We start from the raw sequence: 25,432 nt of genomic DNA on the forward strand, positions 1-25,432 counted from the left end.
GTTTTATTGTGTTTTTATAATTCTATTGGGAGCAGCCCAGAATGGCTCGGGAAACCCTGCCAGATGGGCGGGGTATAAATATTAAAATTATTATTAATATCGAGCCAATTCCCATTTCTAAGCGAATGGTGAAGCAAACAGGGGCATCAATTGAGGGGCAATACAAGAACAAAGCAAAACTCCAGAACAGGTAAATGGGTGGAACAAACTGTAGAACCAGTAAAACGTTTTGCACTAGCAACACACAGAACGAGATAGGGTGGAGAGAAATTACCGTATTTTTCGCACCATAGGACGCACTTTTTCCCCTCCAAAAATGAAGGGGAAATGTGTGTGCGTCCTATGGTGCGAATGCAGGCTTTCGCTGAAGCCTGGAGAGCGAGAGGCATCGGTGCGCACCGACCCCTCTCGCTCTCCAGGCTTCAGGAAGCTATCCGCAAGCCTTGCAAGCCCGGCGGGAGTTCCCGCGGGCTCACAAGGCTTGCGGGCAGCAGCCTGCAGCCCCGGCGAGTGTCCGCAAGCCTTGCGCGCCCGGCGGGAGGTCCCGCCGAGCGCGTGAGGCTTGGGGCGGCAGCCTGTCACCCGAAGCACGGGGAGCCCTCCAGAAGGCTCCCCGTGCTTCGGGCGAGTGTCTGCAAGCCTTGCGCGCCCGGCGGGAGGTCCCGACGGGCGCGCGAGGCTTGGGGCGGCAGCCTGTCACCCGAAGCACGGGGAGCCCTCCAGAAGGCTCCCCGTGCTTCGGGCGAGTGTTCGCAAGGCTTGGGGCGGCAGCCGCGGCTGGGGGGGGGGGAATAATTTTTTTTTATTCATTCCGCCCCCCAAAAAATGAGGTGCGTCCTATGGGCCGGTGCGCCCTATAGAACGAAAAATACGGTATGTGTCGCCTGCCCCAAGTGCCCAGTTCCGTAAGAAGAGACACGTACGTAAACAAAAGGCATTTTCTTCATGGTTAGGACAGTGTCTTTGGAAATGACATTGTGGCAGCCCTGCCCAGAACACCGAATTTCTGCCTCCTTGCACACTTCACTCGTTAATACGGGCTCAAAAAAGTGCTCCTGGAAAAGAAGAAAAAGCAAAAATTTAGTGTAGACAGGCGAGACAATTTTAAGCCAGGAGTAGTGGGCAGAATAAGGTGGCGCTGTGGGTTAAACCGCAGAGCCTAGGACTTGGCGATCAGAAGGTTGGCAGTTTGAATCCCCGTGACGGGGTGAGCTCCCACTGCTCGGTCCCTGCTCCTGCCAACCTAGCAGTTCGAAAGCACGCAAAGTGCAAGTAGATAAATAGGTACCACTCTGGCGGGAAGGTAAACGGCATTTTCGTGCGCTGCTCTGGTTTCCCAGAAGCGGCTTAGTCATGCTGGCCACATGACCCGGAAGCTGTAGGCTGGCTCCCTCGGCCAGTAAAGTGAGCGCCGCAACCCCAGAGTCGGCCACGACTAGACCTAATGGTCAGGGGTCCCTTTACCTTTACATAGCGGGCCGAATGTGGCCCTCCAGGTCTCTCTCATCTGGCCCCCAGGACACGCCCCTCCCTCAGCCATCACCCTGCACCAGCCTTCAGGTATCTGTGCCTTCAAGTATTTATCTGCCAGGCTAAAATGTGTCTTTGAACTCCCATAATGGCTCCCATTTGCCTAGAAGAGGGTTTCCCAAACTCGGCCCTCCAGCTGTTTATGGACTACAACTCCCATCATCCCTAGCTAGCAAGACCAGTGGCCAGGGATGATGGGAAGTGTAGTCCAAAAACAGCTGGAGACCCAAGTTTGGGAAACACTGGCCTAGATGGAAGACAGAGAGGGATGTGTTTGTGCACACAAACGTAGAAGCTACTCTAGCGTGCAAAGGTGCACAATTTGCACCCATTTGCCAGCTTTTGCCTCTGGTAGTGCACTGGTCCCATCACCTCCTGGCAAATAGAAGGGGAAGAAACGGAGGCAGTGAGAGATTTTACTTTCTTGGGCTCCATGATCACTGCAGATGGTGACAGCAGCCAGGAAATTAAAAGACGCCTGCTTCTTGGGAGGAAAGCAATGACAAACCTAGACAGCATCTTAAAAAGCAGAGATATAACCTTGCTAGCTAAGGTCCATACAGTTAAAGCTATGGTTTTCCCCGTAGTGATGTATGGAAGTGAGAGCTGGACCATAAAGAAGACTGATCGCCGAAGAATGGATGCTTTTGAATTCTGGTGCTGGAGGAGACTCTTGAGAGCCCCATTGACTGCAAGAAGATCAAACCTCTCCATTCTGAAGGAAATCAGCCCTGAGGGCTCACTGGAAGGACAGATCCTGAAGCTGAGGCTCCAAGACTTTGGCCACGTCATGAGAAGAGAAGACTCCCTGGAAAAGACCCTGATGCTGGGAAAGATGGAGGGCACAAGGAGAAGGGGACGGCAGAGGACGAGATGGTGGGACAGTGTTCTCGAAGCTACAAACATGAGTTTGACCAAACTGCGGGAGGCAGTGGAAGACAAGAGTGCCTGGCGTGCTCTGGTCCACGGGGTCATGAAGAGTCGGACACGGCTAAACATCTAAACAACAAGAACAGTGCAAGGAGCACCTCCATTCAGCATCAGCTGGTGCCTGTTGGCCACTGTAAGAGCAGAATGCTGGACTGGGTGGACTATTGCCCTGATCCAGTGGCACTTTTCTTTGGTCCTTACTTTTGTGATGCACTGGGAAATGATATACAATGAATTGAAAAAGATGTTCAAAATAACTTTTATTTTAAAAAAAACCAGAAGCTTTTCTTTTCTTTTGGGAATTATAGGGAGAGATCTACCTAAACTATATAGAAATTTATTTATATATGAGACTACAGCAGCAAGAATGCTACTCGCCCCAAAATGGAAAGAAGTCCCCGGAAAGGAAGAATGGATTCAAAAACTTACAGAATATGCAGAAATGGCAATACTTACCGGAAGAGTAAGAAATCAAGATAACAAACTTTTTATAACAGAATGGAAATGGTTCATTGAATACAGGTGAAACTCGGAAAATTAGAATATCGTGGAAAAGTTCATTTATTTCAGTAATTCAACTTAAAAGGTGAAACTAATATATGAGATAGACTCATGACATGCAAAGCGAGCTATGTCAAGCCTTTATATGTTATAATTGTGATGATCATGGCGTACAGCTGATGAGAACCCCAAATTAACAATCTCAGAAAATTAGAAAATTAAATGAAATCAGCAAAACAAGGACTGCAAATAGAGCAATATTGGACCTCTGAGAAGTAGAAGCATGCAGATGTACTCAGGACTTGGTTTGGGCCTCTTATGCATCAATTACTGCCTCAATGCAGCGTGGCATGGATGCTATCAGCCTGTGGCACTGCTGAGATGTTATGGAAGACCAGGAAGCTTCAATAGCAGCCTTCAGCTCTTCTGCATTGCTCGGTCTCATGTCTCTCATCTGTCTCTTGGCAATGCCCCATAGATTCTCTATGGGGTTCAGGTCAGGCGAGTTTGCTGGCCAATCAAGCACAATAATCCCATGGACACTGAACCAGGTTTTGGTACTTTTTGCAGTGTGGGCAGGTGCCAAAGTCCTGCTTTGACACCAGATGTCAAAGAGAAGAACAACTACCAGACTTTTAGAAGACATCTGAAGGCAGCCCTCTTTAGGGAAGCTTTTAATGTTTAACAGACTACTGTATTTTAATACTTTGTTGGAAGCCGCCCAGAGTGGCTGGGGAAACCCAGCCAGATGGACGGGGTATAAATAAATTATTATTATTATTATTATTATTATTATTATTATTATTAAGCAGATGGTCTACGGCTGAGCAACAACCCTTCCTCAAACTCTCCCCCACCAACTCACCCCGGCCAATGTCAAAATCTGGGTCAGTAACTTCGGAACGATGAGGCACCTCTTGGCGCGGGTGACAGCCACGTACAGCAAGTTCCATTCGTCCTCGGAGGTTGCATCTGGAACCGGACAAAGGCAAGAGGCAGATGGGAAATAAAAATAATAGTAATAATAATAATAAAATTTATTTATATGCCGCTGCGCTGCGATCCCACTTGCTGTTCTGGCTTCTGGGATTCAGAATATTTTTTTTCTTGTTTTCCTTCTCCAAAAACTAGGTGCGTCTTGTGGTCTGGTGCGTCTTGTAGAGCGAAAAATACGGTACATATAGTCACAATGCCTAGGCACTAGACTGGGCATTCAGCTAGACGAGAAAGCGTTCCCTATCTGCTGGGTTTTGCCCTTGGGCTGGGGTCCGCCCTTGACAGCTGTGAGGAAAGGTAACAGCACTGGGGGCTTTATCGCTGGAAGAAAAGTAAGGGGAGGCACGGGGGGGGGGTGTAACCCAGCGTTAACCATTGAAGCTGAATGTTGAAATATTTTTGTAGCGATCAGATGGGATTGCTATGAGGAATTATAAAATATGCATCAAGCCATAGCTGTCAAGTGTCCCTTATTTGAAGGGACAGCCCCTTATTCCAGCGCCATGTCCCGCTGCTGTCCCTTATTGATGGATGTCCCTTAAATGATGTCCCTTAAATTTCAAAGGAAGCAGCTCCTCTCCCTCCCTCCCTCCCTGCCGGCCAGGGAGGAGGGAGGCTCCAACTGTGTTGCTTGGCTGTGTTGCTCACCCAATAAGAAGTCTAAGAACGACTAGGGGGTGGAGCTTGCATGCCTTGTGTGTGGCTAGTTAATGCAAGCTGAGGAAGTTTTTGAATGCTGGACGTCATTTTGTTGCACGTGCTGCTGCAAACTTTGCAGTGCAAAGCCAGGCCGGGGAGCCATCTTAAGTTGAGGCTGCATAGGCCTTGTGGTGCATGTGATTCAGATTCTAGTCAGTTGAACCTCTGGTTACAAAGTTGGTTGGACAGTGTTCTCGAAGCTACCAGCATGAGTTTGACCAGACTGCAGGAGGACAGGAAGACTGGAGTGCCTGGAACAGGTGAGGCTGCAGGTCCCTTATTTTGGCTGCTGATCCCTTATTTTCGAGGCTGCTGGTCCCTTATTTTCAAATCTGTAAATTGACAGCTATGCATCAAGCCACTGTGTCCGCGATGAAAGCATGGCGTTGACTGGGTTTGATTCATTGGCAATAATTTCTGATCAAATCCCACAAGCCTCTGCACCTCTGCCATTTGCTTTCTCTGCGCCTGACAGGCATGTATAAGCATTCTAAACACAGACTGGTTGCTCACCAGGCATCCTGGGTCATAAAGATAGTAGGAAGCTTCTTTGATGTAGCTATTGATAGTTTTGTTAATCTTAGGGTCAGGAAGAGAGTTCAGGAAGAGATTTATGACCTCTGGGTTTGCTGAATGAATTCCTCTAGTCCTGTTTTATTTACTCTCAGATAGGTATGCATGTTCAAAGTAGTCTTTGTAGTTAAAATAATTTCTTCTGACCTGACTTTGTCCCACGTGGGGGGTTTGAAATGCTCAGAGGAAATCTGATTGCTTCTTACGAACACTGTGTAAAAAGTTATTTTGTGAATAAACGGCCTAAACGGCCTCGGTCCAGTATACCTGAAGGAGCGTCTCCACCCCCATCATTCTACCCGGACACTGAGGTCCAGCTCTGAGGGCCTTCTGGCGGTTCCCTCACTGCGAGAAGCCAAGTTACAGGGAGCCAGGCAGAGGGCCTTCTCGGTGGTGGCGCCCGCCCTGTGGAACGCCCTCCCACCTGATGTCAAAGAGAAGAACAACTACCAGACTTTTAAAAGACAACTGAAGGCAGCCCTGTTTAGGGAAGCTTTTAATGTTTGATGTATTACAGTATTTTAATATTTTTTTTGGAAACCACCCAGAGTGGCTGGGGAAGCCCAGCCAGATGGGCGGGGTATAAATAATACATTATTATTATTATTAATATTATTATTATTATTATAAAACAACCTGGACCTAGGGGTGGAGAGGATTATTATTATTGGCACCTCCTCCCAGAGTCTTGCTGGTCAAGCCTCGTGTGTATTCTATTAATCAGCGTCCATTCCTTCCTCTGCTTTGGGATCGCTACATTTTAAACAGCAGCGTTGAAATAAAATGGAGGAGAGATGGCCAAGGGAGAGAGTCTTCCTTACTGGTGCGTAAAATGGGTATCCTCTCGAAGGCTTGCTGCATGACAGTCATGCTGATGCTGCTTGTGAAGTCGTCGGCCACTTGGATGGTGTCGAATTCCAAGCCTTTGGCCTTATGGACGGTCCCCAAGACATGATCTGAAGGAGGCAAAGTGAAAAATCAACATGTTGGGCTTGTGAGAGTAACAAAGGAAATCCCCTGTGTTGCAAAAACCTGACCTGGCCACAGTGATCCATGCGACGGTCACCTCCAGGCTTGACTACTGTAATCCGCTCTACGCGGGGCTGCCCTTGAAGCTGTCCCAGAAACTCCAGCGGGTGCAGAATGCAGCAGCGAGGCTCCTCACGGGGTCTCTGCCATGGGAGCGTATTCACCCAGTGCTTTACCAGTTGCACTGGCTCCCGGTGGAGTACAGGGGTCAGGTTCAAGGTGCTGGTTTTGACCTTTAAAGCCCTTCACGGCCTAGGACCCTCGTACCTATGGGACCGCCTCTCCCAGTATGCCCCACGGAGAGCCTCAAGGTCCATAAATAGCAACACCCTAGTGGTCCCAGGCCCTAAGGAAGTTAGATTAGTTTCAACCAGAGCCAGGGCCTTTTCAACACTGGCTCCAGCCTGGTGGAACGCTCTGCCTCATGAGACCAGGGCCCTGCAGGATCTGATTTATTTCCGCAGGGCCTGTAAGACAGAGTTGTTCCACCTGGCCTTTGGCTTGGAACCAAATTGATTCCCTCCCCCTCTCTCTTTTTTCTTTTTCCTTTCTCCTCCTGTGATGAGGCTGCATTTTAATATTTTAATGTTTCAATATTTTAATGTTGTATTTTAATCTTGTTTTTAAGTTGTATTCATTCAACTTGTTTTTATTATTGCTTCTTTTTTTTTTCAGCTCTGCCAAAACAGAGTTGTTTTTATTATTGCTTGTTAGCCGCCCTGAGCCCGGCCTTGGCTGGGGAGGATGGGGTATAAATAAAAATTATTATTATTATTATTAAAAACTTTAAACAATAACAGGCAACACGTGGCTAATCACGTTCTAACAGAATATATGTAACATGTATTATTTCACAATTCTTAGACGGAAAATATATGACGGAGATACAAATGATAATATAAATCAATGTTGTATGAACAAAATGAGAGAAAGTCAATATCAATATCACAGAGGCAAGCAAGCCTTTCAACAGTCCCAATCCTGTAATCGTGCGGTAATAGAAGCTCCAAGCGTAGCAATTCTTAAACAGAGAGTATGCAATAGAATCACAGAAAATGAAAGTCCATTACTGTTGCATGAACAAAATTAGACAATATAGTCCATCCGTGTCAGAGGCAAACAAGCCTTTCGACAGTCACAATCCTGTAACCGTGAGATAATGGATGATCCAAAACGTGAGAGGGCAATTCGAGTACAGTGCAATTGCATCTTATTCGGGGGGGGGGGGGTGTCGGTTCCAAGGGTGAAAATTAGGTATACCCAAACCCTTGGAGCCACCCCCGTGACTAGTAGGTGAGAGAGAAAGAAACCGCAGTACTCCCAGAGCTTGCAAACCAAGAGGGTCCTGCCCCTGAGGCAAGGCAGAGAGAATAAAAGTGGACCTGACACAAAAAGAGCTTTTAAGAACTCCACCTTGCTTGGATTTTGAGGGATAACCAGCCTCATATATATAACCAACAGGCTTAAGTCTAATTAATGCATGAAGGGGTTAAGACCACAGAGTAAGCTGTCCTGCCAGGCCTAGCTAGGTCACTACTCCCCCAAGCCTTAGGAGGAAGGGTTATGCAACCTTTGTTCTTCGCATTTCTCCATGTTTGTAAGTAAACTGTTTTTAACTGGCCAAATGTGTGGTCTCTTTTTACGCTACAGGAAGTAGGAACTTTGGAAGTAACTTAGAAGGGGATATTTTAAAGGTTGATTACCCTATATTTCCATGCTTCGCTTTGCTGCAAAAGTGATTTTAAATATCTGCTGCGATTTTAAATCTCTGCTGGGGTTCTCTTGCCAAAGAGTACTTGCCCCAAACCTTAGCATCTAAGAAATTCTCTTTTTAAGAGACTGCATCTTTTTCCCTTTAACCAAAACCAAAAACCAAAACAGATTCGACTTCCGCAATTTCAACCGGCTTGCCATCAACCACGTATGGTTGGAAATTGCATAAGTTAAACGTGAGATGTGATTGTATTGTATTTTAAATACTTGATCTTTGCCATTTTGGAAACAGGCAAGGGAGATGAGCCTAGATTATGATTGCCCATCCACCACAGCAGGGCCACTGAGACTGCCGTGGGATGAAATCATGTGCTCAGCCTATCCCTACCCTAAATGTGTAAATTAATCAGAGGGGATTTAATAGTTGTCCAGCTGCTCCTTTGATAATTAACTGTTCTGGCACAGCCCTGGGCATCTGAAGGCAGAAAAGCAGAGGATGAAGGACTGGAGACTGGTGCCAGTCTTTGGCCACAGCTCAGTCGCAGAGAATCTGCTGGGCCAGTCACCATCTCTCAGCCTAACCTACCTCACAAGGTTGTTGTACAGATAAAACGGCCTCAGCCCAGTATAGCTGAAGGAGCATCTCCACCCCCATCACTGAGGTCCAGCTCCGAGGGCCTTCTGGCGGTTCCCTCGCTGCGAGAAGGCAAGTTACAGGGAACCAGGCAGAGGGCCTTCTCGGTGGTGGCACCCGCCCTGTGGAACGCCCTCCCACCAGGTGTCAAAGAGAAAAACAACTGACTTTTTGAAGACATCTGAAGGCAGCCCTGTTTAGGGAAGCTTTTAATGTTTAATAGGTTATTGTATTTTAGTGTTTTGTTGGAAGCCGCCCAGAGTGGCTGGGGAAACTCAGCCAGATGGATAAATAATAAATTATTATTATTGTCATTATTTAAGCTACAGTGGTACCTCGGGTTACATACGCTTCAGGTTACATACGCTTCAGGTTACAAACTCCACTAACCCAGAAACAGTGCTTCAGGTTAAGAACTTTGCTTCAGGATAAGAACAGAAATCACATGGCGGTGGCAGCGGGAGGCCCCATTAGCTAAAGTGGTGCTTCAGGTTAAGAACAGTTTCAGGTTAAGTACGGACCTCCGGAACGAATTACGTACTTAACCTGAGGTACCACTGTAATAGTAATCAGTCCTTGAGAAAACATGCCAAGTTTTATTTCCTCTTCTGGCCTCGAAAGCAAAAAAGCCACCTTGCGTTCCTCTTACCTGCGATCTCCGGAATGGGCACATGGCACTGTTCTATTCTTTCCACCAGCTCTGGGATGCGGTCTTTGTATTTCTCCACAATGGCAATCTTCATCTCCAGCTGCTTATCTTCGGACTTTGCTGCGTAGTCCTTGAGGCCTGCAAAGCCCTTATCGACCCACTTTCTGATAAAGTGGTCCGTCACCTCCAGTTTCACTGGGAACACACAAGCAGGGACAAAATGATGCAGAGAAGGTAAGGCTGCCGTGGAAAACGGGGAGTTCCTCCTTCCCCCCAGCCGCCTTGATGTCGGAAGAGGCTATTGGTGGCCAGTTCACACGTAAATCAACCCATCAACTCTGCCAGCGAGTTCTTCTGCCTGAACTAGCAAATCCATTCATCATGCCTTGCACCTTTCACTCAGCCCATCTGCACGGATCCCAGTCCACACATCGCTCAGTCCTGGATCTGCTCCCGTCTCGCCTCTGAACCTAGGCCCATCACAGTAAAATTCCCCATCTTGTCTGCATTACCATTAGATTCTGGACCTCCTTATCAGGAGTTTCCTGACCCAGTGGCCTGGTTCGCACATAATGGCATGCCACGGTTTGTTTAACCACCCATGCATTAACCGTAAGTTGTCCCACAGGTGATCCAACAAGCGGCTTGCTTCTTCAGAGTCTGGTTTGTTTTCCAGCAGCGGGTGAGCGTCTGGGTAGAGTCATCACGCAAGCCCTGGCTAAGGGTGTCGAGTTCACACATAACACCAAGCCATTGTTAAAGCAAGCCGAAGTTTGCGAGCCCACAAGCCGCAGCTTCATCTAACGGTTTGTTGAGAGGAAACAAACCACAGTCAAGCTGGGTTCACACACAACACTAAACTGTGGTTTACTAAACCATGGCTTTGCATGATGTGTGATTAGAACTAGGTGGCGCAAGCAGGGCTTGTAACAAAATGCTATGGTTTGAGATGCTTCCGTTCAGTGTGCGACTGTCAGCAAGCTGTGTCTACTTCCTTCCACTCCATTCCCAATCCCCTTTAACTTTTCCATTCTCCCTCCTCAACAGCAATTGCTAAACAGTTTTCATTGGGGTTCTTGTAGTTTTTGATTTGATTTGATTCTGGTGCTTCTGCAGACCCTGGGGCTCTCCCACAAACGCCTAAATACAGTCAGAACTTGGAAGTCGAACGGAATCCTTTTCTGGAAATCCGTTCGACTTCCAAAACGTTCAAAAACCAAATCGCGGCTTCTGATTAGCTGCAGGAAGCTCCTGCAGCCAATCAGAAGCTGTGGAAGCCCCACTGGACGTTCAGGTTCCAAAAGAACGTTCGCAAACAATCATTTCCGGGTTTGCGACGTTTGGGAGCCAAAACGTATGAGTTCCAGGGCGTTCAACAACCAAGGTACGGCTGTACTTCCCTCTCATTTCCCAATGGCCCCATTTTGGCCACAGTCCTGTTGGCACTCGCCTGCCGAGTCCGCTATTATGAGCAGAAAATGCTCCACAACTTCAAAATCCCGGAATGGTTTTGGAAGACCGCGAACGGCCCAGCTTTCCCCAGTTGAGGCAGAGACCCAGAAACGAAGCCCCAGGAGTGTTTACACTAGTCAAAGTACTTACATTCGGGGTGGAGGAGCTTCCATATGTCATGGATCTTCTCAAGGCCAAAGGCTTTAAGCCCCTAACAAAAAATAAAAGGAGGGTGAATTGCACATAGCCTCTGGGAGCGGACAGGATGTTGGACTTGGAGGGACCTTGCCAACAAAGGTCCGTATAGTTCAAGCTCTGGTTTTCCCAGTAGTGATGTATGGAAGTGAGAGCTGGACCATAAAGAAGGCTGATCGCCGAAGAATGGACGCTTTTGAATTCTGGTGCTGGAGGAGACTCTTGAGAGTCCCATGGACTGCAAGAAGATCAATAAATCAGCCATGATTAAATGGGCACAAGACATTGGACATGACATTATGTTTGCTGACTGGGAACAGTTATGGACCACCAGTATAAAGTTCACGGCATGTAATGCCTTAAGAGAGAATATTATGAAAATGATTTATAGGTGGTACATGACCCCAGTCAAGCTTGCAAAAATCTATCATTTGCCCAATAATAAATGCTGGAAATGTAATGAAACTGAAGGTACTTTCTATCACCTTTGGTGGACGTGCCTAAGGATTAAGGTCTTCTGGGAAATGATTTATAATGAAATGAAAAAGGTGCTTAAATGCACTTTTGTGAAGAAACCAGAGGCCTTCCTCCTGGGCATGGTAGGCCAATTGGTGTCAAAGAAAGACAGGACGTTTTTTATGTATGCGACAACAGCAGCAAGAGTACTTTTAGCAAAGTATTGGAAGACACAAGAACTACCCACACTGGAAGAATGGCAGACGAAGGTGATTGACTATATGGGACTGGCTGAGATGACCGGCAGAATCCGCGACCAAGGGAAAGAGACGGTGGAAGAAGATTGGAAGAAATTTAAAGTTTATCTTAAGAACTGTTGTAAAATTAATGAGTGTTAAAATGTCTTGGGTAATGCAAAATAGAATTGCAGTGACAAACAACTGGATACGAGAAAAAGGATTTAAAGGAAGTGTTATAAGTAATTGAAATTAGGGGTTGCTGGAAAGATTTAAAACAGGGATGCAGAAAAAGGAGGTATGGGGAAGTCGCTGAAAGAAGGTTTAAGGAAAAAAAGGTTAAGAAATTATACGTGTTTATATGTTTGTTTGTTTATGTATTGTTATGTATTGTCTTTTAATATGTGTTGAAAAATTAATAAAAATTTATATAAAAAAAGAAGAAGGGGACAACAGAGAACAAGATGGTTGGACAGTGTTCTCGAAGCTACTAACATGAGTTTGACCAAACTGCGGGAGGCAGTGGAAGACAGGAGGGCCTGGCCTGCTCTGGTCCAGGGGGTCACAAAGAGTCGGACACCACTAAGCGACTAAACAACAACAAGACCCCTATATCCCATTTGCACTGAATGTTGAGTGGGCGGTTCAAGAACAGCCCTGGCACATTAAAAATGTGATGTCTGCACTCACCCCTGAAATCCAGGGCTCCAAGCAAAACCCCATAACTTTTACCTCCTCCTCCCCGCCACCCAACCCTGTGTATAGCTAGTTCCATACCCCAAGGATGTGTATTTTATCTGGTGGTTCTCCATTCGTAAGTTTCACAGCATCCTCGAAGACGGTTTGGTTGCACCGAGACAAGCGAGTTACTTTCCCCGTCACATCAGCGCCGGTGATATTACCTGCCAAAAAGCGAAGCCAATTATCTGTCGCGGACCGAGCTGAGAGAATCAGTGCTTCCCAGGGTGGATAAAAATCAACGATTTGTTAAATATATATATATATATATTAAAAATGGATTTTTTTATTTAAATCAGATTTTTTAAATTTAAATTGGATTTTTAAAATAAAATGCTTTCGGAGGAAAAAATATTTCTAAATATAGTTTTCTATTAAAGTTACATTATAGTCCAAAGACTATTTATCAGAAAAGAAAGATTTTTTAAAAGTTTTTCATGTGTGCTGAAACTCAGTATGTTTGTTTTTTTATTGGCTATTTTAAAATGAGGCTGCATTTTAACCTGTATTTTAAATTGTGTGTGTGTTGTTGGTTTTCCCCCTCTCTTTCCCCTCTATTATGCTTTTACTGTGATTTTATTGCTGTTAGCTGCCCTGAGCCCGGTTTTGGCTGGGTAGGCCGGGGTATAAATAAAATTTATTATTATTATTATTAATAAAAAATTAACCACATCCGTTAACAAACATGGATACATATGCTACAATGTTATTGTTTTAGTTAAATAAATTGTTTTAATTATTATTAAGGAAATGATTATTTTTCTCCTTCCAATAAAGTACAGCAGAAAAGTTGTCCAAATATAAACTGTTAACTTAACCTCACAATAATTTCATAATTATCTGTCTATCTATTTCTAATAGTATAACCAAGTCAGTAATTTCTGATATAACTGTAAAAACTACTCTGGAAATTTATTATTCCAAAAATGAAACCTTCTCCACCTGGTTGTAAATATTAAGATTATACCAGCAGGAATGTCTTTCTGTAAAAAAAATGATTTAAATCAAGTCTTGCTGACTAGTGATTTAAATGAATTTGATTTAAATCAAACCCACCCTGGTGCTTCCTTTAAAAAATTAAAAAAGGAATACAGCTGAGTTGAATGTCTCACCTTCCTGGCTGCCGCCAACCAATGTCTGCTTTCGAACTTTCTTGAGGACGTCCAGGAGAGTAGCGGCGACGTAAGCTATTTCGGAACCAAACCGGAAACTCTGCAGAAGCAAGCAAGCAGAGCGGGGACTGGAAAAGATGCTCAAGGAACTGGGACGCCATTCTCCTATCTGGTTTTGGACTTCCAAGCTTACTACTAGAGGTAGTCGTAGCGTATTTTTCCGTCTATAAGACGCCCCCTACTTTGGGGGATTCAGATTTAAGAAAATGGGGGGAAATGCCCCCACGTATAGGTAAAGGGGACCCCTGACCATTAGGTCCAGTTGCGGATGACTCTGGGGTTGCGGCGCTCATCTCGCTTTACTGGCCGAGGGAGCCGGCGTACAGCTTCCGGGTCATGTGGCCAGCATGACTAAGCCGCTTCTGGCGAACCAGAGCAGTGTACGGAAACGCCGTTTACCTTCCCGCCGGAGCGGTACCTATTTATCTACTTGCACTTTGACGTGCTTTCAAACTGCTAGGTGGGCAGGAGCAGGAACCGAGCAACGGGAGCTCACCCCATCGTGGGGATTCGAACCACCGACCTTCTGATCAGCAAGCCCAAGAGGCTCTGTGGTTTAACCCACAGCGCCACCCTCGTCCCTGTCCCTGCGTATAAGACGCCCCCTAATTTGCATTTGTCACCATGCCCAGTTTTGCCTCTGGAACTGCCCGCCACTGGAATGTGGGTTGCCCCAATGGGAATGCGGAATGAAGCACCCAGGCCCAAGCGAAGGTTTGCGGAGGCTCACCTTTGTGAGGTAGAACATGTGGGTGTGAGACACTTCGGCCAGCGCATTGACCGCGCCGCGGAAGGAGTAGATCTGCTGGTGAGGATCTCCTACCAAGATGGCGCCACACGACTGGGAGAGGACAATATCCATGATAGCTGCAGGAAGAGGAATGGAGTATTTAGAAAGAGAAGCAAAACTTCTCAACCGTACACTGAAAAACATACGTTTATGCAGGTCGTGGTGAATTTTTCACAGGGGAGAGCGGTACAGACGGACAGAGGCACCTTCAATGATCTGAAGGCAGCCCTGTTTAGGGAAGTTTTTAATGATCAATGTTTTAATGTATTTTTACTCTTTTGTTGTATTTTTTTTTGTTTATTTATTTATTTATTGTTGTATTAATGTATTTTTACTCTTTTGTTGTATTTTTACTCCAGAGCCGCCCAGCAACATCCTCAATACCACACCTAAAAACATTTTTCTAAATGTCAACCGCCATTAATATCTGAAACATAAAAAGGTAAAGGTAAAGGGACCCCTGACCGTTAGGTCCAGTTGTGGCCGACTCTGGGGTTGCAGCGCTCATCTTGCTTTACTGGCCAAGGGAACCGGCGTACAGCTTCCGGGTCATGTGGCCAGCATGACTAAGCCGCTTCTGGCGAACCAGAGCAGTGCACGGAAACGCCGTTTACCTTCCCGCTGGAGCGGTACCTATTTATCTACTTGCACTTTGATGTGCTTTTGAACTGTTAGGTTGGCAGGAGCAGGGACCGAGCAACGGGAGCTCACCCCGTCACAGGGATTAGAACCGCCACCTTCTGATCGGCAAGTCCTAGGCTCTGTGGTTTAACCCACAGCGCCACCCGCGTCCCATCTGAAACATTGCAGAGGTTATATTTTCTGAGAATCCTCCGGAAAAACAATCTCTCAAAGGACCTGTTGATGACATTTTACCCTAGTGCTGTGGAGAGTGTATTAACTTATGGTCTGTGTGTGTGGTTTGGGAGCTGCACGGTCAGGGGAAAAACAATGCTGTCCAGGATTGTAAAGACTGCGGAGAGAATAATTGGGTGCACTCTTCCCACCTTGGAACAAATCTATGCTTCCAGGTGCCATAAGAAAGCTGCAGAGATAGCACAGGATAGTGCGCACCCTGGAAATGATCTCTTTCAGCTTCTGCCTTCTGGAGAAAGGTACAGGGTTATAAAGACTAGGACTAGCCGCCGGAGAAACAGTTTCTATTCAAATGCGATTTTGGTTTTAAACGCAGTGTAACATAGTCTCTATGGGAGTATATTGTATTTAATTATGGGGTATCAGAGTTTTTAGGGGGCTAACTAGGCTGGGATAGCAGGGATACCAGGCTTGTTGGTTTCTAAATGTCTGATGTAAATTTTCAATTTCATTGTTCTGTATGGGACAATGACAATAAAGATTATCGTATCGTATGAGTAAATTGAAATATGCACCCTGGGTCTCCGATGCTTATTGTTTAATGTTTAAGATTTGTTTGTTTGTGTTAAATATGTATTCAGTAGCTGACCTCCTTTGTAATGTTTTGTTTTGAAATCTTTGCGATAATATTTTAGTTTTCTGTTAATTATGTTGTTTTCACTGTATAGTCTATATTTGGCTTTCTTCAGATTGTTTTATTGATTTTTTTTGACGTTCTTATATTCTGTAAACCGCTCTGAGATTCTTTTTTAAAAAAATATAAAGCGGTATAGAAATGAAAATAATAATAAACAGTCTGGAAGCAAAGTCTTTTGCTGCAAAACGACAGATCCCTCCTGCCCTTTTAGCCAAATGTTCGCCGTGACAAATCTGCCTACGTCGATTTTAAAGGAAGAGAACACCTTCGCCATGTTTAGAAGTGGGGGGGGGGGGGCTTGGAAAAAGTCAAACTCTTTTCAGTGCAACCCAAATTATTACTCACCGGGGGTGCAGTCTTGGGCCTCATCGACGAAGATTGCATCGTAGTGAGAAAGAGAAGGCTTTTGGAGCTGCCAGAGTTTCAAGTACCCTAGAAAGGAAGACACAACTTTCGTCAAAAAAATAATAATTCGGAGTGCAATATAACGCCATCCATGTTTTTTTTTTAAGCCTATAGGTGTCTACACCTATAGCAGCAAAACCATGACTCATCGACACCACTTTGGGATTTCTACAAGCACCCAAAAGCTGAGGTCCAGCTCTGAGGGCCTTCTGGCGGTTCCCTCACTGCGAGAAGCCAAGTTACAGGGAACCAGGCAGAGGGCCTTCTTGGTAGTGGCACCCGCCCTGCGAAACACCCTCCCATCAGATGTCAAAGCAATAAGCAACTATCTAACTTTTTAAAGACATCCGAAGGCAGCCCTGTTCAGGGAAGCTTTTAATATTTGATGTTTTATCATGTTTTTAATATTCTGTTGGGAGCCACCCAGAGTGGCTGGAGAAACCCAGCCAGATGGGCGGGGTATAAATAATAAATTTATTGTTCTTTTTCTTATTAAATGCAGGCACAAATCAAGGCACGGAGCATGACCTTTCTCCCCAACCTCTGATCAGCCACTTACCGTCATGAGTCATCTTATAAGCCATCTCCCTGACGGGCCCCAGCTTTTTCATATTTTCCCATATTTGGTTTGCTTCGTTGACAATGATCTACAAAGGCACAAGAAGGCAAAAAAAGATAATTGCCTGGGTTGATCAGGCTAAGAAGACGGAACAGAGGAAGCTGCCTTAAAAACTGAGTGAGACCCACTGCTCCATGCAGCTCAGTACTGCGTGCTCTGGCTGGCAGCAGATCTCCAGGGTTTGAGGTAGGCTTCCTTCTCAGTCCTACTTGAAGATGCTGGAGGTTGAACTTGCTATCCATCCCTGCGAAGGGAGAGGAGAGAGGCTGGACCATCCCTAGATACACTGGACCCACATACCCCAGACTTGTAAACTGCCTCGGCCCATTATACCTGAAGGAGCGTCTCCTCCCCCATCGTTCTGCCCGGACACTGAGGTCCAGCTCCGAGGGTCTTCTGGCGGTTCCCTCCCTGCGAGAAGTGAGGTTACAGGGAACCAGGCAGAGGGCCTTCTCGGTGGTGGCACCCGCCCTGTAGAACGCCCTCACATCAGATGTCAACGAAATAAACAACTACAGTGGTACCTCAGGTTAAGAACGTACCGTATTTTTTGCTCTATAAGACGCACCAGGCCATAAGACGCACCTAGTTTTTGGAGGAGGAAAACAAGAAAAAAAATATTCTGAATCTCAGAAGCCAGAACAGCAAGAGGGATGGCTACACAGTGAAAGCAGCAATCCCTCTTGCTGTTCTGGCTTCTGGGATAGCTGCGCAGCCTGCATTCGCTCCATAAGACGCACACACATTTCCCCTTACTTTTTAGGAGGGAAAAAGTGAGTCTTATAGAGCAAAAAATACGGTAATTCGTTCCAGAGGTCCATTCTTAACCTGAAACTGTTCTTAACCTGAAGCACCACTTTAGCTAATGGGGCCTCCCGCTGCCGCCGTGCCACCGCTGCACGATTTCTGTTCTCATCCTGAAGCAAAGTTCTTAACCCGAGGTACTATTTCTGGGTTAGGGGAGTCTGTAACCTGAAGCATCTGTCACCTGAAGCATATGTAACCCGAGGTACCACTGTATCTGACTTTTAGAAGATATCTGAAAGCAGCCCTGTTTAGGGAGGTTTTTCATGTTTGAAGTTTTATTCTGTTTTTAGTGTTTCTATTGGGAGCAGCTCAGAGTAGCTGGGAAAACCCAGCCAGATTGGGGGGGTGGCTACAAATAATAAAATTATTATTATTATCCTGACGATTTTCTAGCATGCTGCAAAGTGAGAGTGTGGCCCAAGGGCAGCCCCATGAGCTCAAAGAACTTCGGACACATTATCTAGTTGCAGTTCTGGGGAAACCCAGCCGGATGGGCGGGGTAGAAGTAATAAATTAATATATAAATTATATATTGTAACAGCTGCTCCTGACACTAGACTTCTGGGTGTGGTGGGAAGGTAAAAGGGTGTGTGTGGAATTGCTGCTTTGATGTGAATGATCTGTAGACTAAGGAGGGGTGTTTAGGTTTTGTTTATTAGTGGGTCAGAATGAATTGCTTTATTATTTGAGTATTGTTAATGTTGTTTGTTATTATTTACACGGCTGGAATACAGTGGTACCTTGGCTGTTGAACGGCTTGGCTCGCAAACAAATTAGCCCCCGAATGCTGCAAACCCGGAAGTGAGTGTTCCAGTTTGCGAACGTTTTTCAGAAGCCGAACGTCCGACGTGGCTTCTGCATTTCCGATTGGGTGCGGGAAGCTCCTGTGGCTAATTGGAAGCCACGCCTTGGTTTTCGAACGCTTACGGGAGTCAAATGGACTCCCGGAATGGGTTAAGTTTGACAACCAAGGTACCACTGTATTCTTTTCATTTTTCTCTCATAAATGTTATGTTACATGAAATATTCTATTTTATTGTATTTTAGTAGATTATTGTATTTTAGTGTTCTGTTGGAAGCCGCCCAGAGTGGCTAGGGAAACCCAGCCAGATGGGCGGGGTATAAATAATAAATTATTATTATTATCATCATCATTATTATTATTATTATTATTATTATTATTAGGGACATGGATGACACTATGGGTTAAACCACAGAGCCTAGGACTTGCCGATCAGAAGGTCAGCAGTTCGAATCCCCGCGACGGGTGAGCTCCCGTTGCTCGGTCCCTGCTCCTGCCAACCTAGCAGTTCGAAAGCACATCAAAATGCAAGTAGATAAATAGGTACCGCTCCGGCGGGAAGGTAAACGGCGTTTCCGTACGCTGCTCTGGTTCGCCAGAAGCAGCTTAGTCATGCTGGCCACATGACCTGGAAGCTGTACGCCAGCTCCCTTGGCCACTAAAGCGAGATGAGCGCCGCAACCTCAGAGTCATCCACAACTGGACCTAATGGTCAGGGGTCCCTTTACCTTTACCATTATTATTATTATTATTATTATTATTATTATTATTATTATTATTATTTTATTATTATTATATTGTATTACCCCCCTTTCTGCCCCCCCATAAATTTACCTAATTTTCCTTCATGAATTTGTCCAATTCTCTTTTAAAGTCATCGAAGCTGAGGGCTGTCCCTGCCTGTTTCACAACGGACTTCTCTATTTTTTATTATGCCTTACCTTTTTTTCATATTTAGCTTTGCAAACTTACAAAACCCAATCAGTCATTAAGAAAAGGGGGAGAAAAACCATTGGCTTGGTCAGTACCAGGAGAGGCAGTCTGCAAGGAATCCTGGCCCCATGTTGTTTAGGGTTTTAAATATCAGCCACAGAACCTAGAACTTCGCTCAGTAGCAAAGAGGTACCTGCTGCAGATCTTTTGACACCCGGATAACATGTGCAAAGCTGGGTGTCCCGCAAAGCCCCTTTACAGCTGCATTTTGCTGCAGCTTCTAAACCAGATGCGAGGGTGGCCCCACGCATTGTGCATTACAGCAGTCAAACCATGAGACCACCAGGGCATGGAGCAATTTTCGAGTTTCAGCTTCGACTGTTGCACATCTCCTCGTTTTGAATTTTGCGAGAACCGCCTGGAGGACCCTCGCTAACGAGGGGCCAAAGAATGCCAAAATCGGAGAAAGGCGTTTGCGGTGTAGCCTTATTGGAGTTCACCGATTGGGTCTGTGTTGCTCCCGGACAGGAGGAAGGAAGTCAAATGACACCGAGGGTTGGTTCAGAGAGAGAGTTCTTTATTTCTGCTCTCCGGAACAGCAGAAAGGCACCTGCGTGGTGAGTCCACGGCAAGTCCAAAGAAATGAGAGATTACATGCAGTATATATATCCTCCAGGCACCCTCTCCCCCCTTCCCCAGAAATCCTGCCACGTCAGCTTGTACACGCAGGTTGACATCACAAATGTTCCTGCTCCGGCACTCTTAACCATAAAAGGGTATTCCTTCCTATACTTCTGACCCTAAAAGGATCTTCCTGTTCCTACTCTTATCTTGGAGCAAGAGGTCACCATCTCCAAGAACACCCTCTGCCGCTGTTCCCAGACTAGGTCTGTGCGTCTTTTGTGGTCAGGATATAAGGTAAGGCACAGACGTGTCTTCCCTGTTCTACTGGTACAGTCAAGGCCATACTTGCCGTCACAAACTGATAAAGGAGAGGGCTCTGAGCACTTGTTTATACAGCTGGGTTTTGGCTCAAGAGCTCAAGTTAAAGCATTTTAGCTAAGGAAAAATAGGGATTTTGGTGCAGTTTCAAACTGCTTGCAGAGTCATTTTTGGGGTTTGGGAAACCCATTCCTTCAGCGGCAGCGAGTTTCGCGCGTGAGGAGGCAACAGCAGCCCCTAGGACTTTCTGATGCTTTCAACACCGGCAAGCCCCCTGCCCACCCGTAACGCCTTCCTGCCCGGAGCAATAAAGGAGCCAAGCTTCTCCTGACCACGAATACTCACTCGCTTTTCTGCTTCCTGGACAAGAACGAGCTGCCCCTGGTTGTTCTTGCACCAGATGGGCGTGTGTTCCATAGAGATGGATTCGTCGGCAGAGGCAAAGAATGCCGAGAGGGTCTCAATGACGGTCTTGGCTCTGGTGTACAACGACTGGCCCTCGCGGTTGCGGAGGACGAAGCTGACACAATAGGAGCTCAGCGAGCCAGCGTTGAGCTTCTTCTTGTAGCTGCACCAGGTTGGAAGCGGGGCAACGGGAGGGAGAGAGAGAGAAGGAAGAGTCTTTACAACCGCGAAGTCCGAAGGCGCCTCGTTCAAGGAGACGCCCTCCATGTTAGGATTAGGATGTTCCGTTCCACCTTAAAACAGATGTGTCACATGTCTGTTTACTTCCAGCACAGCCTGCTGGGAACTTCCGTTGTGTATAGCTTTTGCTTATGCTGTTTGCATGGACACGAAGGCAAGCAGACATGTTTTTCCTTTGTCCTGATGCTGAATATAATGCTTGTAAATACGCTTTACACAACCTCTATCTGCCACTTCTGCTGCGAAGAGTTCTTATCTGAAGGAGTGTTTCCTCCCCCATCACTCTACCCGGACACTGAGGTCCAGCTCTGAGGGCCTTCTGGCGGTTCCCTCACTGCGAGAAGTCAAGTTACAGGGAACCAGGCAGAGGGCCTTCTCGGTGGTGGCACCCGCCCTGTGGAACGCCCACCCACCAGATGTCAAAGAGAGCAACAACTACCAGACTTTTAGAAGACATCTGAAGGCAGTCCTGTTTAGGGAAGCTTTTAATTTTTGATGTATTAGGGTATTTTAATATTTTTTTGGAAGCTGCCCAGAGTGGCTGGGGAAGCCCAGTCAGATGGGTGGGGTAGAAATAATAAATTATTATTATTATTATTATTATTATTATTATTATTATCTCTGATGGCTTGCACGCTCAGTCTCTAAAGGTCTCTGAGGCTTGAGTCGCAGTTTTTGATGCTGTTCTGAGAACCGGAGTTCGCCCGGCTGCCGGCCAAAGGGCTGGAGCCAGCTGGGGGCCTGCCTGATGCCCCCATCTCCCCGGACGCATCTCAGCACTCCTCCCCCAGTTGGAGGAACAAGCTGCCACCTCGTCGTGCCAGGGACGAAACAGCTCGCTCCTCGGTTTCAACATCGCGATGCATCGCAGAGATTGCGCTGTCCGGCTGGCGATACATGGTGATGTTGAAAACCTGATATCGCCCAGCCCTAATCCCCTGGTGCCCCCAACCCAACTCTACAAAAAGCATCATTCAGAATAGTGGTTTGCACAACTCGCCAAGGAAAGCAACAGTGGAACTTTGGTTTTCGAATGCAATCCGTTCTGGAAGACTGTTCGACTTTTGAAACGTTCGGAAACCGAGGGTCAATGGTCGGCAAAATCCGTTAGAAAAAAATAGAAAAACATGCAGCAGAAGCCGTTCGACTTCCAAGGCATGTTCGAAAACGGAAGCAATTACTTCCGGGTTTTCGGCGCCCGGGTTCCGAATCGTTCGTCAACAGAGACGTTCGAGAACCGAGGTTCCACTATACCAACAGTCACATTCGAAAGAGCAGCAATTAAAAAACCAAGTAAGATTATTTAGCTGAATTAATTGCTGCATCGCAGGGAGTGCGGCAAGATGCCCCGGGGTCCCTTCTAATGCTGGAATTCTAGGATTCTAGGATTGTACGGGCTTGGAAGAGGTTTAGACGAATGGCTGATGTCAGGGGACTGCCATCAGAACAGGGAAGGGAAGCTGAGGGGCAGTTGGGTTAGAGGGAACCTCTGAAAATCTTTCGAAGCAGTTTCTCTTCCTGTGGTGGGGAAAGCCACACCTCCAGTGGGGAAGAGGGGAAGGGACCAGAGGATGCTGCTGGGAGCCTCAGCACCGTTCCTGGTCAAGCTGGCCAAGAGAGAAGCACGCCTCTTCCATCGCCCACCCTGCACAGAGGTGTAAAAGGCAAAGAAGGAAGGAAAAGGCTGGGGCTGACTAAGCTATTCTGTTGGGGGAGGACCCGGAAACTATTAGATTTCTGTGTGTTGCCACTGTGCTCTTGGAGTCACAAGACTCTGTTTTGCATTCCAGAGATTCCAGGCTATTGGAAGTCTCACGGAAGACAGGAGACGGATGTGATGTTACTGGTTTCCTGTTCCTTTGTTGTTCAGCTGCTCTGTGCTTTCACAGAGAGAGCATGTATATTTCTTTTCTGTCTGCGTAGTTAGGAATAAAACTCTTTGCAATGTAGCTCATATTTTCTCGTCCTTCCCTGCGTGCTGGATACTCTGCGTAATTAGGGAATGGGCCTGGAGCCTCATCAAAGGCGCAGGTCGTTAATCACGTCGGAGGACTCGACCGGAGGAATTGCTCGGTTGAACGCAAGTCCGACAAAAACAACCACTCCCGGATTCTGCTAGCGATTGAGGCAGACATGAACTTACGGTAGAGGTAAAGGGACCCCTGACCATTAGGTCCAGTCGTGACAGACTCTGGGCTTGCAGCACTCATCTCGCTTTATTGGCCAAGGGAGCCGGCGTACAACTTCCGGGTCATGTGGCCAGCATGACTAAGCCACTTCTGGCGAACCAGAGCAGCGCACGGAAACACCGTTTACCTTCCCACTGGAGCGGTACCTACTTATCTACTTGCACTTTGACGTGCTTTCGAACTGCTAGGTTGGCAGGAGCAGGGATTGAGGAACGGGAGCTCACCCCGTCGCCGGGATTCGAACCGACGACCTTCTGATCAGCAAGTCCTAGGCTCTGTGGTTTAACCCACAGCGCCACCCACGTCCCCGCACTGTAAATAGTTTTGCACCGAAATAAAAACCTGTAAAAGACAGGTCGGAGCCCTGACTGGTTACTCACGAGCAACCACCACTGCCATCTGACAGCTGTAAAGCCTACTAACCAGGATGGCTGTGTGCGGATGCAGAATTGCCCTCCACGGTCACTCATTGTTAAAACTGTGTTTATGGAAGACAATCTTACTCGGCTACGAGGGATCACCAAAGAAGAAGTTCTGCCCTCCACTGTCAGAGGCAGTGTCGCTTCTGAAGACCAGTCGCTAGGAACCACAGGAAGAGAGAGGGTTGCTCCTGTGCTCAGATAATAATAATAATTTATTATTTATACCCCGCCCATCTGGCTGGGTTTTCCCAGCCACTCTGGGCGGCTTCCAACAGAACACTAAAATACAATAACTTATTGAACGTTAAAAGCTTCCCTAAAGAGGGCTGCCTTCAGATGTCTTCTAAAAGTCTGGTAGTTGTTTTTCTCTTTGACATCTGCTGGGAGGGCGTTACACAGGGCGGGTGCCACCACCGAGAAGGCCCTCTGCTTGTTGGTTCCCCACATGCATCTGGTCAGCGACTGCAAAGCCAGGATGCTGGCCACTGATGGGCCATTGAGGGTGCTTCTTGTGTTCCTGCATTTAACCAGGGCACTTCCACGAGAAGGCTGCCACTTACTTTTTCCCGACTTCCTTGAAGGCCAAGGAGTGGACCGTTTTGCATGTCACGTTTGGGGGGAACCTCTGCGCTGCCTGATCCGCAATGGTCCTGTTGAATGCCAGGTACAGGAATCTGAGCTTGGACCATTTCTCAGCGTACCTGATCAGGGTGGACGTCTTCCCTGTCCCTGAGGAGGAAATGGAAACTGTAGTGCATATCGTGGCTGGAGCAGCTACAACCCTCCAAAAGCTGTGGACGGTTGACCGCTGGCCACGTGGACTGCGGTTGATGGGAGCCAGAAGTCCAACAAGACTTATTTAGATAAAGAGCTATGTTCTGGTTAGTTACAGTGACGGAAATTGAAGCAATAACTGGCTGTACTCTGCCAATTCAGATATATTATCATCATCCTTTTCATTACGTATTTATTTATATCCTGGCTTTTTCCCTGACGGAGACTCAAAATGTTCTATAGGTTATAAAATACAGAATAAATAAATATTCTATAACATATATAAACATTACTCTTCAGCCAGGCCTTTGGCTTATTAATATTCTACAGCCTTTTAAATGTGTCTGTGGGAAGCGGGGCTATTGGATTGCGGTTTTCGTCTGAATTATTTACTTGTGCTTTAACTTGTATTTTTATTCTGTGAACTGCCCTGAGATCATGTTATGAAGGGCAGCATAATAATAATAAAATAATGATGATGATGATGATGATGATATATAAATCTGGTCTACATATACTAAGTAAGTTTATTCGTGGCCTGAATAAACCAAGGAATTGTCACAACCATCACCAGAGGGTAGGGAGAGTTCAAAATGTGCTATCAAGCGGCCATTTTAAGGCCTGTACGCTTAAGGCCACAAAGTAGTATAAACACCGGCAACTGGGAAACACTGGCCTGCGAGCGCTCCAGTTGGAGAACAGCCTTTGCCAAAGGTGTCATGGGCTTTGAAGACACTCGAACTCAGGATGCAAGGGAGAAACGTGCTAAGAGGAAGCTACGTTTGGCAAACCCTCACCGTGATCAACTCCCACCCGGAAACCAATGTCCCCACTGTGGAAGGAGGTGTGGATCCAGAATTGGCCTCCACAGTCACTTACGGACTCACTGTTAAGACCGTACCCATGGAAGACAATCTTACTCGGCTACGAGGGATCGCCAAAGAAGAAGAAGAAGATTCTGTGTCGACTTAAGCCACCTTACCTGCAAAAGCGATGATTTTCATAACCTCCCCTGGTGCAATTGCGTGATTTAAGATATTCTGCTGTTCACAAGTGAGTCGTGTATCAGGGTTGCTGAAGAAAAGGAC

General features: G+C 46.5%; 1 protein-coding gene across 2 annotated transcripts in view; it reads right to left on the bottom strand.

The window, feature by feature from the left end:
- FBH1 (F-box DNA helicase 1) overlaps positions 1-25,432 on the bottom strand; it is a 39,829-nt gene that overhangs the window by 1,890 nt on the left and 12,507 nt on the right. For both annotated transcript variants that reach the window (XM_053405072.1, XM_053405071.1), the window contains 13 exons: positions 25,327-25,418; positions 24,131-24,299; positions 20,660-20,882; positions 16,771-16,858; positions 16,152-16,238; positions 14,234-14,370; positions 13,444-13,543; positions 12,371-12,495; positions 10,857-10,917; positions 9,255-9,449; positions 6,051-6,185; positions 3,827-3,933; positions 924-1,055 (listed from right to left, as the gene is read on the bottom strand). In XM_053405072.1, the coding sequence (XP_053261047.1) occupies positions 924-1,055; positions 3,827-3,933; positions 6,051-6,185; positions 9,255-9,449; positions 10,857-10,917; positions 12,371-12,495; positions 13,444-13,543; positions 14,234-14,370; positions 16,152-16,238; positions 16,771-16,858; positions 20,660-20,882; positions 24,131-24,299; positions 25,327-25,418 (1,651 nt within the window). The remainder of the gene's footprint in view (positions 1-923; positions 1,056-3,826; positions 3,934-6,050; positions 6,186-9,254; positions 9,450-10,856; positions 10,918-12,370; positions 12,496-13,443; positions 13,544-14,233; positions 14,371-16,151; positions 16,239-16,770; positions 16,859-20,659; positions 20,883-24,130; positions 24,300-25,326; positions 25,419-25,432) is intronic.

This window comes from Podarcis raffonei, chromosome 10 (genome assembly GCF_027172205.1).
Source record: "Podarcis raffonei isolate rPodRaf1 chromosome 10, rPodRaf1.pri, whole genome shotgun sequence".
NCBI classification, from domain to species: Eukaryota; Metazoa; Chordata; class Lepidosauria; order Squamata; family Lacertidae; genus Podarcis; species Podarcis raffonei.